The following is a 12,287-nucleotide window of genomic DNA, read 5'->3' on the forward strand; positions in this document are numbered from 1 at the left end:
GCGAGGGCTGGCCAGTTATTTTGGTCCAATGAAACTTTAAGTGGCATCTCAACATCAAATCCTGCCAAAACAGTGGTATTTTACAAGATGATAAATTCTTGCTACGCCGCAATTTAACAGAAATAATTTGATCAGCTATTAGTATCTATCATGGCATACTGTGGACCTTGCTTATGGTATGTACTGTGTTACGTTGCTTGTGAATTTCAACAAAACATGCGAAACATGCATGTTTCGGGGGGGGGGGGGGGGGGGGCAACAAGTGTTTACATAAAGAGTACATAAAGTTAAATCCGCTCAAACAAATGACTCATTTCGTGTGCTATAGATACTTATGAACATAACAGCTTGGCTATTTTTCAGGTTTGCTTATTTATGTGACTAATTCCATGCTACATCTTAACATAAATTAACTATTTAGAAGAAACTGTTAGCATCTAGTTATTTTAGGAATCTACGTGTCAAAACTAACATTTTGGTATATTAGTTGACTATTTTTGTACAAATTTGTTCATATCTATTCGTGTTTGAAATTCAACACTATTCTACTATATAAACGACACTTAAAAAGCAGGACGACATTGATACATCTGGTAATTCATCAAGTGGTGTTATAGAGCAAAGTCTTAGATCACGACATTGTATAATTCATGTAACACGAACTGTGAACGTGAGATAAGCTATTATCTCCGATTCGTCAACGAAACAAGGGTCGGACTGTGTCTGCCGGTTTGTACGTACCGACAATGGTGTACACAGTACGATTAGGTCTGATTTTAACCAGCGTAATTGTGCAAGGTATGGTATTTTTTTCTCATTTATCAAAAGGGTAATTAACACTTGCAATAATTATTATCATTACTTTGTAAAACGGCTATATCTCGATTGGTACCAAGGATCAGGAAATTTACTTATTTGAGGGCCTGCTTTTACTGTTAACATAGGATCAAAATGGGTTGTTTTAATTTCTTAATCCATAGTCAAAACGATCTCAATTAATTTTTTTTGTAAATACATTACAATGATTTTATTTCTTACTTGACATTTCTCGTAATATGTACCTATTTAAAATATCCATGAAATAAAACTATAATATCGGAACTGTCATACTGATATTCAAAAACAATTTCCGGGCACCATTTTATATATGTGTGTACAGTGATTATGTTATGACTCACGCCTGTATGTCAATCCGTAATAACGTTTCTGATTCCTTAATCTACAGTGGTCAGAGGATGTCCGAACGGTTGGACAGCTTTCAATGATTCCTGCTATTTGATATCCTTTCATAAGGAAGATTGGTCAGCCGCGTCGGTAAATTATAGGACAACTCTAAATATTATTTATATCATGTTAAACGACTTCAGATGTTCGAAAATATAATCTTATTTCGTTGCACAAAAATATGTAGTATCAAATATAACTTTACATATCAATATACATTTAACACTGTAATTTTATTGAAGGGCTGATCGGCCTATCTATCGAATTCATCTTTCACCATAAGTATTATCACCATGGATTGCATGTTCTGTTAATCAGTTTATATATGACATGCAGGAAATAAAGAATGCTGATTTTGCACCAATCCATTAACAAATGATTCATTTACAGACTGATTGTCACTCCTACCATGGTTATCTTGCTGAGGTTTTAGATTCGAACGAGAATAACTTCCTGACTGAATTGGTCACACAATATCAAAGTAGGTTATGTTTCCATGTCTATTAAAATAATAAGATAATCGTTTTACAGGAGTGAAATTTCGCTCCTGTTATACTTACAGAGTAAGACGTTTATTTTGTTTATATTTTTCGCATTGTCACCAAGAATGTGTTTAACTTGATATATGAAGAGATCATTACAATACAGCGGAAGCAGGAATCTTAGTTGCCTCCAGTGATGTAATATAACCATGCCCCTCTATTGTTTAGAACACGAAGACTACTGGTTGGGCGCTACCGACATATTTGTGGAGGGAGACTGGCGATGGAATGTAAATGGTCAACATTTAAAATACACCAACTGGCAACACGGGGAGCCAAACAATCTTCACTCCCATGGCGAGGACTGTTTAGCGGCCCACTATAGTAGCTCCCGCGTCCAATGGAGAGATTATGCATGCACGTCGAAACATTATTTCATTTGTGAGACTAGGTATGTTGGTAGAACCGTTTTCTTGGAAAAGAACCATAGTAGTTCTCTGTTATAACATGTGTTTTAGAAAGGATAACACGTGTTTGTTATTCGCGCGTTTTAGGTCTTATTAAGATAAACATATAATTGTTGTTGGAAATAGTTGCATAAATACATGTATTTTCCTGTTTTTATTGCTTACAGGAAAATAAAACAATATAAGTTTTAAAATAACCATAATAGACATATATCATGGTACAACTAAATGAAGCTTTATTCGTAACATATGTATTAAGCGAGGTTATCGTCAAAACTGTGATGTAGTTAACGAGGTTAACGCCAAAACTGTGATGTAGTAAGCGAGGTAATTGCTAACTTTATAGAAACACTGTAATGAGATCGCCATCATAATTATGAAGTAATTGGTGAGGTCTCCATCATAACTTTGAGTTAGTGACGTCATCATCAGAGCATTGATGTAATTAGTCTGGTTATCAACAGAACAGTGGTGTAGTTAGTGATGTTACTATCTGAACTGTGATGTAGTTTTTGATGATATCATCAGAACTGTGATTTAGTAAGATTATCTGACCTATGATGTAGTTTGTGGTGTTATGATCTGAACTGTGATGTAGTTGTGAGGTTATCATCTGAACTGTGATGTAGTTATTGAGGTTACCATCTGAACTATGATGTAGTTAGTGAGATCATCATCTGAACTATGATGTAGCTTGTGGTGTTATTATCTGAACTGTGATGTAGTTTGTGGTGTTATTATTTGAACTGTGATGTAGTTTTTGATGTTATCATCTGAACTGTGATGTAGTTAGTGAGGTTATCACCTGAACTGTGATGTAGTTTGTGGTGTTATTATTTGAACTGTGATGTAGTTAGTGAGGTTATCATCTGAACTGTGATGTAGTTTGTGGTGTTATTATTTGAACTGTGATGTAGTTAGTGAGGTTATCATCTGAACTGTGATGTATTTAGTGAGGTTATCATCTGAACTGTGATGTAGCTAGCGAGGTTATCATCTGAATTGTGATGTAGTTAGCGATGTTAACATTTGAATTGTAATGTAGTTAGTAAGGTTATTATTTGAACTGTGATGTAGTTTGTGGTGTTATTATTTGAACTGTGATGTAGTTTGTGGGGTTATCATCTGAACTGTGATGTAGTTAGTAAGGTTATCATCTGAACTGTGATGTAGTTAGTAAGGTTATCATCTGAACTGTGATGTAGTTAGTGAGGTTATCAACTGAACTGTGATGTAGTTAGTAAGGTTATCATTTGAATTGTGATGTAGTTAGTGAGGTTATCATTTGATATTGGTGAAGATGTTGGATATAATTACCAAAGTTAGTTGGTAGATTGTATACTGATTACTGCTGTACGCACCATGGTTTTTAAACAGAATCACATCCAATTTTGTCCTGTTTGTTTTTTCAGAGGCAGATGGATAACGTTCGGCTGAATGTCAATCAGTGCCCTTTACAAAAGTATATGGTATCATATAAATAATTTGTATTAGTAGTTTTTCCTGTAATATGTATTAACTCCAAACTTGTTTATATGCGTATGTTGAATAGACTGACGGCAAAAATCACAAAATAATAGATGTTATCTTGCTTAAAGTGCACCATTATTAAAGAATAAATAAAACAAATTTGAATCGCACACAATACATTGGAGTGGTATAGAATGCTTTGCATTTGATGAAATGGAAGCGGGATATTTTACTTTAAATATATTTCAAAACATTGTCCTATGTACAAACTGAATTCAATAAATTATCTGTTTTTATAATAAACTGGTTAATGCCATTTTTCATTCATCAGTAATACAGTACTCTTTCATCAGGGGAAATCGTTCGTCAATAACCGACATAAGGTGCAAATACGCAGGGTGGAAAAAACAAGCATGATACCATCAATAAAATGGGACTTTGAACACTCCATGGTCGCAACAAAGACCAGCAGAAATATATATACGTTTTTAAGAACGCAAAGAAAGAGTATGACAAGCGACTGCAGTAGTCGAGTCAAAAACAATATAATTAGTTGAAATGCTTTAAGTCATTTACGTTAGAAACCGTCAGTGATTTTCTAGCTCAACATGCATGTAATTATACATCCTAAAACGGAAATTAAATAATACGGGTTCAATACTACATCCACGTTCTATGTAGGAATTTAAAACATGGCAAGGGTTCCTATCAGGTCCCTCAATCTAAGGAAGTAGTGTATGCGTTTTCACAATTACCGATATCTTTTTGAGGATATTGGATTTTATTTATTTCCCGAGATAAGAGAACATCATCAGTAAAAGATTACTATTTATTCTCATTATTTTTGCTTAAGTACTGTGGCTCTGTATTTTTATGTGCGGTCACCAGAGCGGTTGTTCAAGAGAAGCAACTCATAGGTTTTCAGAATGAAAATTAATCCATGTTGGCAATAGAATCAAAGAATATATTTGAATTTTTCCCACAACACATCGATTTCATACCTAAAAATCGAACACTACAGTTTTTACTCAGCGGGACTGAGACTCACAAAAAGGATTTACCTGTGGTCCCATGACAACAAGTGCGTGTCAAATGAATATATTTATCCTTTCATTACAGAAGTCAAAGCATTGTAAGCCCGTGTTCACAACTCTCTGTATAGTATAAGCTGATCGCTAATTTATTTTTGATGAAGTCGAATATTGGTTACATTGACATAAGAAAAACATTTAACTACAGACGAATGTATATATTAGGTTAATATAGATCGATATAAACATGTATTAACCGAAATCAAATCCTATACTTGCTTCATTATTTTTCTTATATTTTTGGAAAATCGAAGAGTGGGATGAATGATACAAAATTTAAAAGAAGTATTACCTTATACTGTACTCATTTATTTCAGAAAACAAAATAAAATGTATGACCTAACGATATAGATAAGATAATAACAATCCTACTCACACTTAATTTTCTATTTGATCACATAGTTAATACCGTGCATTTACAAGAAGTTACTGTTCCCCAGTTTATATCAACACAGTTTATATCCATATTTTCTTTCTCGAAATTGTGTCAAATGACACTTCTGTGTTCTAACAGTGAATGATTATGACCTTATTTGTCACGTACATGTGATAATGCGCAAAACGTATCATTTTCACGTCTTCAACGGAACGGAATCTGACCTCAGGTATCGTATGAAGAGTTTGACCGATGTGCTAGTCGCCGACTTTGTTTTTTGTCAAGTCCACATTGTCTGAAATGTTATCCACAATCTTTTTGATAGATTTGGAAAGATAGGCCAATTGGGTAGGTTGTAATGGAATACGGACGGACAGAGGGAAAGACAGAAAGCCTCCAGTATACCCTCCCAAAAACACCCCCCTCCCCGTCCCACCCCGGTGAATCCTGTCGGGGGGGGGGGGGGGGGGGGGGGGGGGTATAACTAGAGTGTTGGAAGTCTGTACTTCTATATAAAATCATAAGTTTTTCTCTACATTCAATGGTATTCATAGTGGAATTTGCAACGAAAACGGCTTCTGTCGGAGCACACATGTCACATATACTGTAGTGCAAAAATAGCAATGTATTAGCCTAGCGTCATATCTGAAAACCTTTTGTACACACCTTCCAACATTATGGTCTACTACTCGCTGTTGTCACAGTCATCCCAGAGGAGATATATCGCAAGGATGCTGACCCAAATATGGATGAAGCTATTAAGATAAAACAAAAAAGAGTATGATCAGAGATTTGTTAACCAAGTTTGTTTAATAATTCAGTTTCAAGACGTTTGACCTTGCTAACCAAGGTATATAAGTCCAAATCTGTTTACCTCCGGGAAATATCAGAAGCATAAACCTTTTTCGATTTCCATATTAAAAACCACCATTTTCATCTCCGGGGGTCGAAATAGAATGAATGTTTATGCTTTTAACTTGTCGAATCCGGTCAAACATATGTCCCTTTTGAGTGTTAAGACGTCTGTAAGGATTGCTTTTTTGCGCAATATATGTGAACCACATAAGCTATTTACGTTCTCAAATAACATGTTTTTTTTTCGCATATTTTACAAAAATGTACAAACAGCTTAGCAAATAACATGTCATCATCAAGACTCATGGTTAGAAATGATACATACTAACAATTGATCAGGCTAATTTTGTCCAATTGTACCAGAGTAGTGATTTATATTTTTAGATATCACTAGATTTGCTATTAAGATGACCCTTAAATTTGAAATACAAATAGTTGTTTAAAATCTTATTCTGTTTAATGCAGGGGTAAGAATTGACATTGTTGCATTTCAGTAAGTCAGTTATTTTTTTTAAAACAGGACATTATGATACATCTGGTAATTCATCAAGTTGTGTTATTATAAAACAAAGAAATTATATCGTCTGGACATTGTGTTTTCATGGAACATGAACTGCAGAAGTGAGATAAGCCGTTATCTCCGATTCGTCAACGAAACAATAAGGGTCGGACGGTATCTGCTGGTTTGTACGAACCGACAATGGTATACACAGTACGATTAGGTCTAGTTTTAACCAGCGTTATTGTGCAAGGTATGGTAATTATTTCTCATTTATCAAAAGGGTAATTAACACTTTTAATTATTATTATCATTACTTCTTTAAAACGGCTATATCCCGATTGGTACAAAGGATCAGGAAAATCACTTTTTTGAGGAATTGCGTTTACTGTTTACATATGATCATTTATTGGAGATTGGATGTGTGAATTAAATGGGTTTTTTTATTGAATTTTTAATCCATAATCAAAACGATCTCAATTCATGTTTTTTTGTTAAAACATTGCAATGATTTTAATTTGTTTTTTAATTGACATTTCCCGTAATATGTACCTATTTAAAATATCCATAAAATAAACCTATAATATCGGAACTGTGACACTGATATTAAAAAAAACAATTTCGGGACACCATTTTATATATGTGTGTACAGTGATTATGTTATGACTCACGCCTGTATGCCAATCCGTAATAACGTTTCTGATTCATTAATCTTCAGCGATCAGAGGATGTCCGAACGGTTGGACAGCTTTCAATGATTCCTGCTATTTGGTATCCTTTCATAAGGAAGATTGGTCAGCCGCGTCGGTAAATTATAGGACAACTCTAAATATTATTTATATCATGTTAAACGACTTCAGGTGTTCGAAAATATAATCTTATTTCGTTGCACAAAAATATGTAGTATCAAAAATAACTTTACAATTCAATATACATTTAAGACTATAATTTTATTGAAAGGGCTGATCGGCCTATCTATCGAATTCATCTTTCACCATAAGTATTATTACCATGGATTGCATGTTCTGTTAATCAGTTTATATATGACATGCAGGAAATAAAGAATGCTGATTTTGCACCAATCCATTAACAAATGATTCATTTACAGACTGATTGTCACTCCTACCATGGTTATCTTGCTGAGGTTTTAGATTCGAACGAGAATAACTTCCTGACTGAATTGGTCACACAATATCAAAGTAGGTTATGTTTCCATGTCTATTAAAATAATAAGATAATCGTTTTACAGGAGTGAAATTTCGCTCCTGTTATACTTACAGAGTAAGACGTTTATTTTGTTTATATTTTTCGCATTGTCACCAAGAATGTGTTTAACTTGATATATGAATAGATCATTACAATACAGCGGAAGCAGGAATCTTAGTTGCCTCCAGTGATATAATATAACCATGCCCCTCTATTGTTTAGAACACGAAGACTACTGGTTGGGCGCTACCGACATATTTGTGGAGGGAGACTGGCGATGGAATGTAAATGGTCAACATTTAAATTACACCAACTGGCAACACGGGGAGCCAGACAATCGTCACTCCCATGGCGAGGACTGTTTAGCGGCCCACTATAGTAGCTCCCGCGTCCAATGGAGAGATTATGCATGCACGTCGAAACATTATTTCATTTGTGAGACTAGGTATGTTGGTAGAACCGTTTTCTTGGAAAAGAAACATAGTAGTTCTCTGTTATAACATGTGTTTTAGAAAGGATAACACGTGTTTATTATTCGCGCGTTTTAGGTCTTAATGAGATAAACATATAAATGTTGTTGGAAATAGTTGCATAAATACATGTATTTTCCTGTTTTTATTGCTTACAGGAAAATAAAACAATGTAAGTTTTAAAATAACCATAATAGACATATATCATGGTACAACTAAATGAAGCTTTATTCGTAACATATGTATTAAGCGAGGTTATCGTCAAAACTGTGATGTAGTTAACGAGGTTAACCTCAAAACTGTGATGTAGTAAGCGAGGTAATTGCTAACTTTGTAGAAACACTGTAATGAGGTCGCCATCATAATTATGAAGTAATTGGTGAGGTCTCGATCATAACTTTGATTGAGTTAGTGACGTCATCATCAGAGCACTGATATAATTAGTCTGGTTATCAACATAACAGTGGTGTAGTTAGTGATGATATCATCTGAACTGTGATTTAGTGTTTGATGATATCATATGAGCTATGATGTAGTTAGTGAGGTTATCATCTGAACTGAGATGTAGTTTGTGGTGTTATTATTTGAACTGTGATATAGTTTTTGATGCTATCATCTGAACTGTGATGTAGTTAGTGAGATTATCATCTGAACTATGATGTAGTTTGTGGTGTTATTATCTGAACTGTGATGTAGTTTTTGATGCTATCATCTGAACTGTGATGTAGTTAGTGATGTTATTATCTGAACTGTGATGTAGTTTTTGATGATATCATATGAGCTATGATGTAGTTAGTGAGATTATCATCTGAACTATGATGTAGTTTGTGGTGTTATTATCTGAACTGCGATGTAGTTTTTGATGCTATCATCTGAACTGTGATGTAGTTAGTGAGGTTATCATCTGAACTGAGATGTAGTTTGTGGTGTTATTATTTGAACTGTGATGTAGTTAGTGAGGTTATCATCTGAACTGTGATGTAGTTTGTGGTGTTATTATTTGAACTGTGATATAGTTAGTGAGGTTATCATCTGAATTGTGATGTAGTTAGGGATGTTATCATTTGAATTGTAATGTAGTTAGTGAGGTTATCATCTGAACTGTGATGTAGTTTGTGGTGTTATTATTTGAACTGTGATGTAGTTAGTGAGGTTATCATCTGAATTGTAATGTAGTTAGTTAGGTTATCATCTGAACTGTGATGCAGTTAGTAAGGTTATCATTTGAATTGGGATGTAGTTAGTAACGTTATCATCTGAACTGTGATGTAGTAAGTAAGGTTATCATCTGAACTGTGATGTAGTTAGTGAGGTTATCAACTGAACTGTGATGTAGTTAGTGAGGTTATCATCTGAACTGTGATGTAGTTTGTGCGGTTATCAACTGAACTGTGATGTAGTTAGTGAGGTTATCATCTGAACTGTGATGTAGTTAGTGGGGTTATCATTTGCTATTGGTGAAGATGTTGGATATAATTACCAAAGTTAGTTGGTAGATTGTATACTGATTACTGCTGTACGCACCATGGTTTTTAAACAGAATCACATCCAATGTTGTCCTGTTTGTTTTTTCAGAGGCAGATGGATAACGTTCGGCTGAATGTCAATCAATGCCCTTACAAAAGTATATGGTATCATATAAATAATTTGTATAGAAGTTTTTCCTGTAATATGTATTAACTCCAAACTTGTTTATATGCGTATGTTTAATAGACTGACGGCAAAAATCGCAAAATAATATATGTTATCTTGCTTAAATTATTAAAGAATGAATAAAACGAATTTGAATGATTCACAATACATTGGAGTGGTATAGAATGCTTTGCCTTTTATGAAATGGAAGCGGGATATTTTACTTTAAATATATTTCAAAACATTGTCCTATGTACAAACTGAATTCAATAAATTATCTGTTTTTATAATAAACTGGTTAATGCCATTTTTCATTTATCAGTTATACAGTACTCAGTATCAGTTAATCCAATGCTATGCCGGTGGGATCAGGATGGTGACCAAAATGTAAACTTTCATCAGGGGAAATCGTTGGTAAATAACCGACATAAGGTGCAAATACGCAGGGTGGAAAAAACAGTCATGATACCATCAATAAAATGGGACTTTGAACACTCCATGGTCACAACAAAGACCAGCAGAAATCTATATACGTTTTTAAGAACGCAAAGAAAGAGTATGACAAGCGACTGCAGTAGTCGAGTCAAAAACAATATAATTAATTAAAATGCTTGTAATTCATTTACGACAGAAACCGTCAGTGATTTTCTAGCTCAACATGCATGTCATTATACATCCTAAAACGGAAATTAAATAATACGGGTTCAATACTACATCCACGTTCTATGTAGGAATTTAAAACATGGCAAGGGTTTCTATCAGGTCCCTCAATCTAAGGAAGTAGTGTATGCGTTTTCACAATTACCGATATCTTTTTGAGGATATTGGATTTTGTTTATTTCCCGAGATAAGAGAACACCATTAGTAAAAGATTACTATTTATTCTCATTATTTTTGCTTAAGTACTGTGGCTCTGTATTTTTATGTGCGGTCACCAGAGCGGTTGTTCAAGGGAAGCAACTCATAGGTTTTTAGAATGAAAATTAATCCATGTTGGCAGTAGAATCAAAGAATATATTTGAATTTTTCCCACAACACATCGATTTCATACCTAAAAATCGAACACTACAGTTTTTACTCAGCGGGACTGAGACTCACAAAAAGGATTTACCTGTGGTCCCATGACAACAAGTGCGTGTCAAATGTATATATTTATCCTTTCATTACAGAAGTCAAAGCATTGTAAGCCCGTGTTCACAACTCTCTGTATAGTATAAGCTGATCGCTAATTTATTTTTGATGAAGTCGAATATTGGTTACATTGACCTAAGAAAAACATTTAACTACAGGCGAATGTATATATTAGGTTAATATAGATCGATATAAACATGTATTAACCGAAATCAAATCCTATAATTGCTTCATTATTTTTCTTATATTTTTGGAAAATCGAAGAGTGGTATGAATGATACAAAATTTAAAAGAAGTATTACCTTATACTGTACTCATTTATTTCAGGGGAAAAAAATTATGACCTAACGATATAGATAAGATAATAACAATCCTACTCACACTTAATTATCTATTTGATCACATTGTTAATGTTAATACCGTGCATTTACAAGAAGTTACTGTTCCCCAGTTTATATTAACACAGTTTATATCCATATTTTCTTTCTCGAAATTGTGTCAAATGACACTTTTGTGTTCTAACAGTGAATAGTTATGACCTTATTTGTCACGTACATGTGATAATGCGCAAAACATATCGTTTTCACGTCTTAAACGGAATGAAATCTGACCTCAGGTACCGTCTGAAGAGTTTGACCGTTGTGCTAGTCGCCGACATTGTTTTTGTCCAGTCCTAATTGTCTGAAATGTTATCCACAATCTTTTTGATAGATTTGGAAAGATAGGCCAATTGGGCAGGTTGTAATGGAATACGGACGGACAGAGGGAAAGACAGAAAGACAGAAAGACTCCAGTATACCCTCCCAAAAACACACCCCCCCCCGTCCCCCCCCGGTGAATCCTGTTGGGGGGGGGGGGGGGGGGGGGTATAACTAGAGTGTTGGAAGTCTGTACTTTTATATACAATCAGTAGTTTTTCTCTATATTCCTTGGTATTCATGGTGTAATTTGCAACGAAAATGGCTTCTGTCGGAGCACACATGCAACATATACTGTAGTGAAAAATTTACAATGTATTAGCCTAGCGTCATATCTGAAAACGTTTTGTACACACCTTCCAACATTATGGTCTACTACTCGCTGTTGTCACAGTCATCCTAGAGGAGATATATCGCAAGGATGCTGACCCAAATATGGATGAAGCTATTAGATAAAACAAAAAAGAGTATGATCAGAGATTTGTTAACCAAGTTTGTTTAATAATTCAGTTTCAAGACGTTTGACCTTGCTAACCAAGGTATATAAGTCCAAATCTGTTTACCTCCGGGAAATCTCAGAAGCATAAACCTTTTTCGATTTCCATATTAAAAACTACCATTTTCATCTCCGGGGGTCAAAATAGAATGAATGTTTATGCTTTTAACTAAGACGTCTGTAAGGATTG

The 12,287-nt window shown here is 34.4% G+C and overlaps 1 protein-coding gene across 2 annotated transcripts; it reads left to right on the plus strand.

Moving 5' to 3' along the window:
* Nucleotides 1–291: 291 nt before the first annotated feature.
* On the plus strand, nucleotides 292–9,783 carry LOC117321541 (perlucin-like protein). Of its 2 annotated transcripts, none has more exons than XM_033875984.1 (5): nucleotides 292–798; nucleotides 7,183–7,271; nucleotides 7,573–7,663; nucleotides 7,893–8,115; nucleotides 9,716–9,783. In XM_033875984.1, the coding sequence occupies exons 1-5, from the start codon at nucleotides 747–749 to the stop codon at nucleotides 9,738–9,740; spliced, it is 480 nt and encodes a 159-aa protein (XP_033731875.1). In that variant the 5' UTR covers nucleotides 292–746; the 3' UTR covers nucleotides 9,741–9,783. The 2 variants fall into 2 exon arrangements, with proteins under 2 accessions (XP_033731875.1, XP_033731874.1); XM_033875983.1 differs by lacking the exons at nucleotides 7,183–7,271; nucleotides 7,573–7,663; nucleotides 7,893–8,115; nucleotides 9,716–9,783 and adding exons at nucleotides 1,226–1,314; nucleotides 1,615–1,705; nucleotides 1,935–2,157; nucleotides 3,586–3,942 and having other exon boundaries at nucleotides 305–798.
* Nucleotides 9,784–12,287: the final 2,504 nt, after the last annotated feature.

This window comes from Pecten maximus, chromosome 2 (assembly GCF_902652985.1).
Source record: "Pecten maximus chromosome 2, xPecMax1.1, whole genome shotgun sequence".
Classification (NCBI taxonomy): Eukaryota; Metazoa; Mollusca; class Bivalvia; order Pectinida; family Pectinidae; genus Pecten; species Pecten maximus.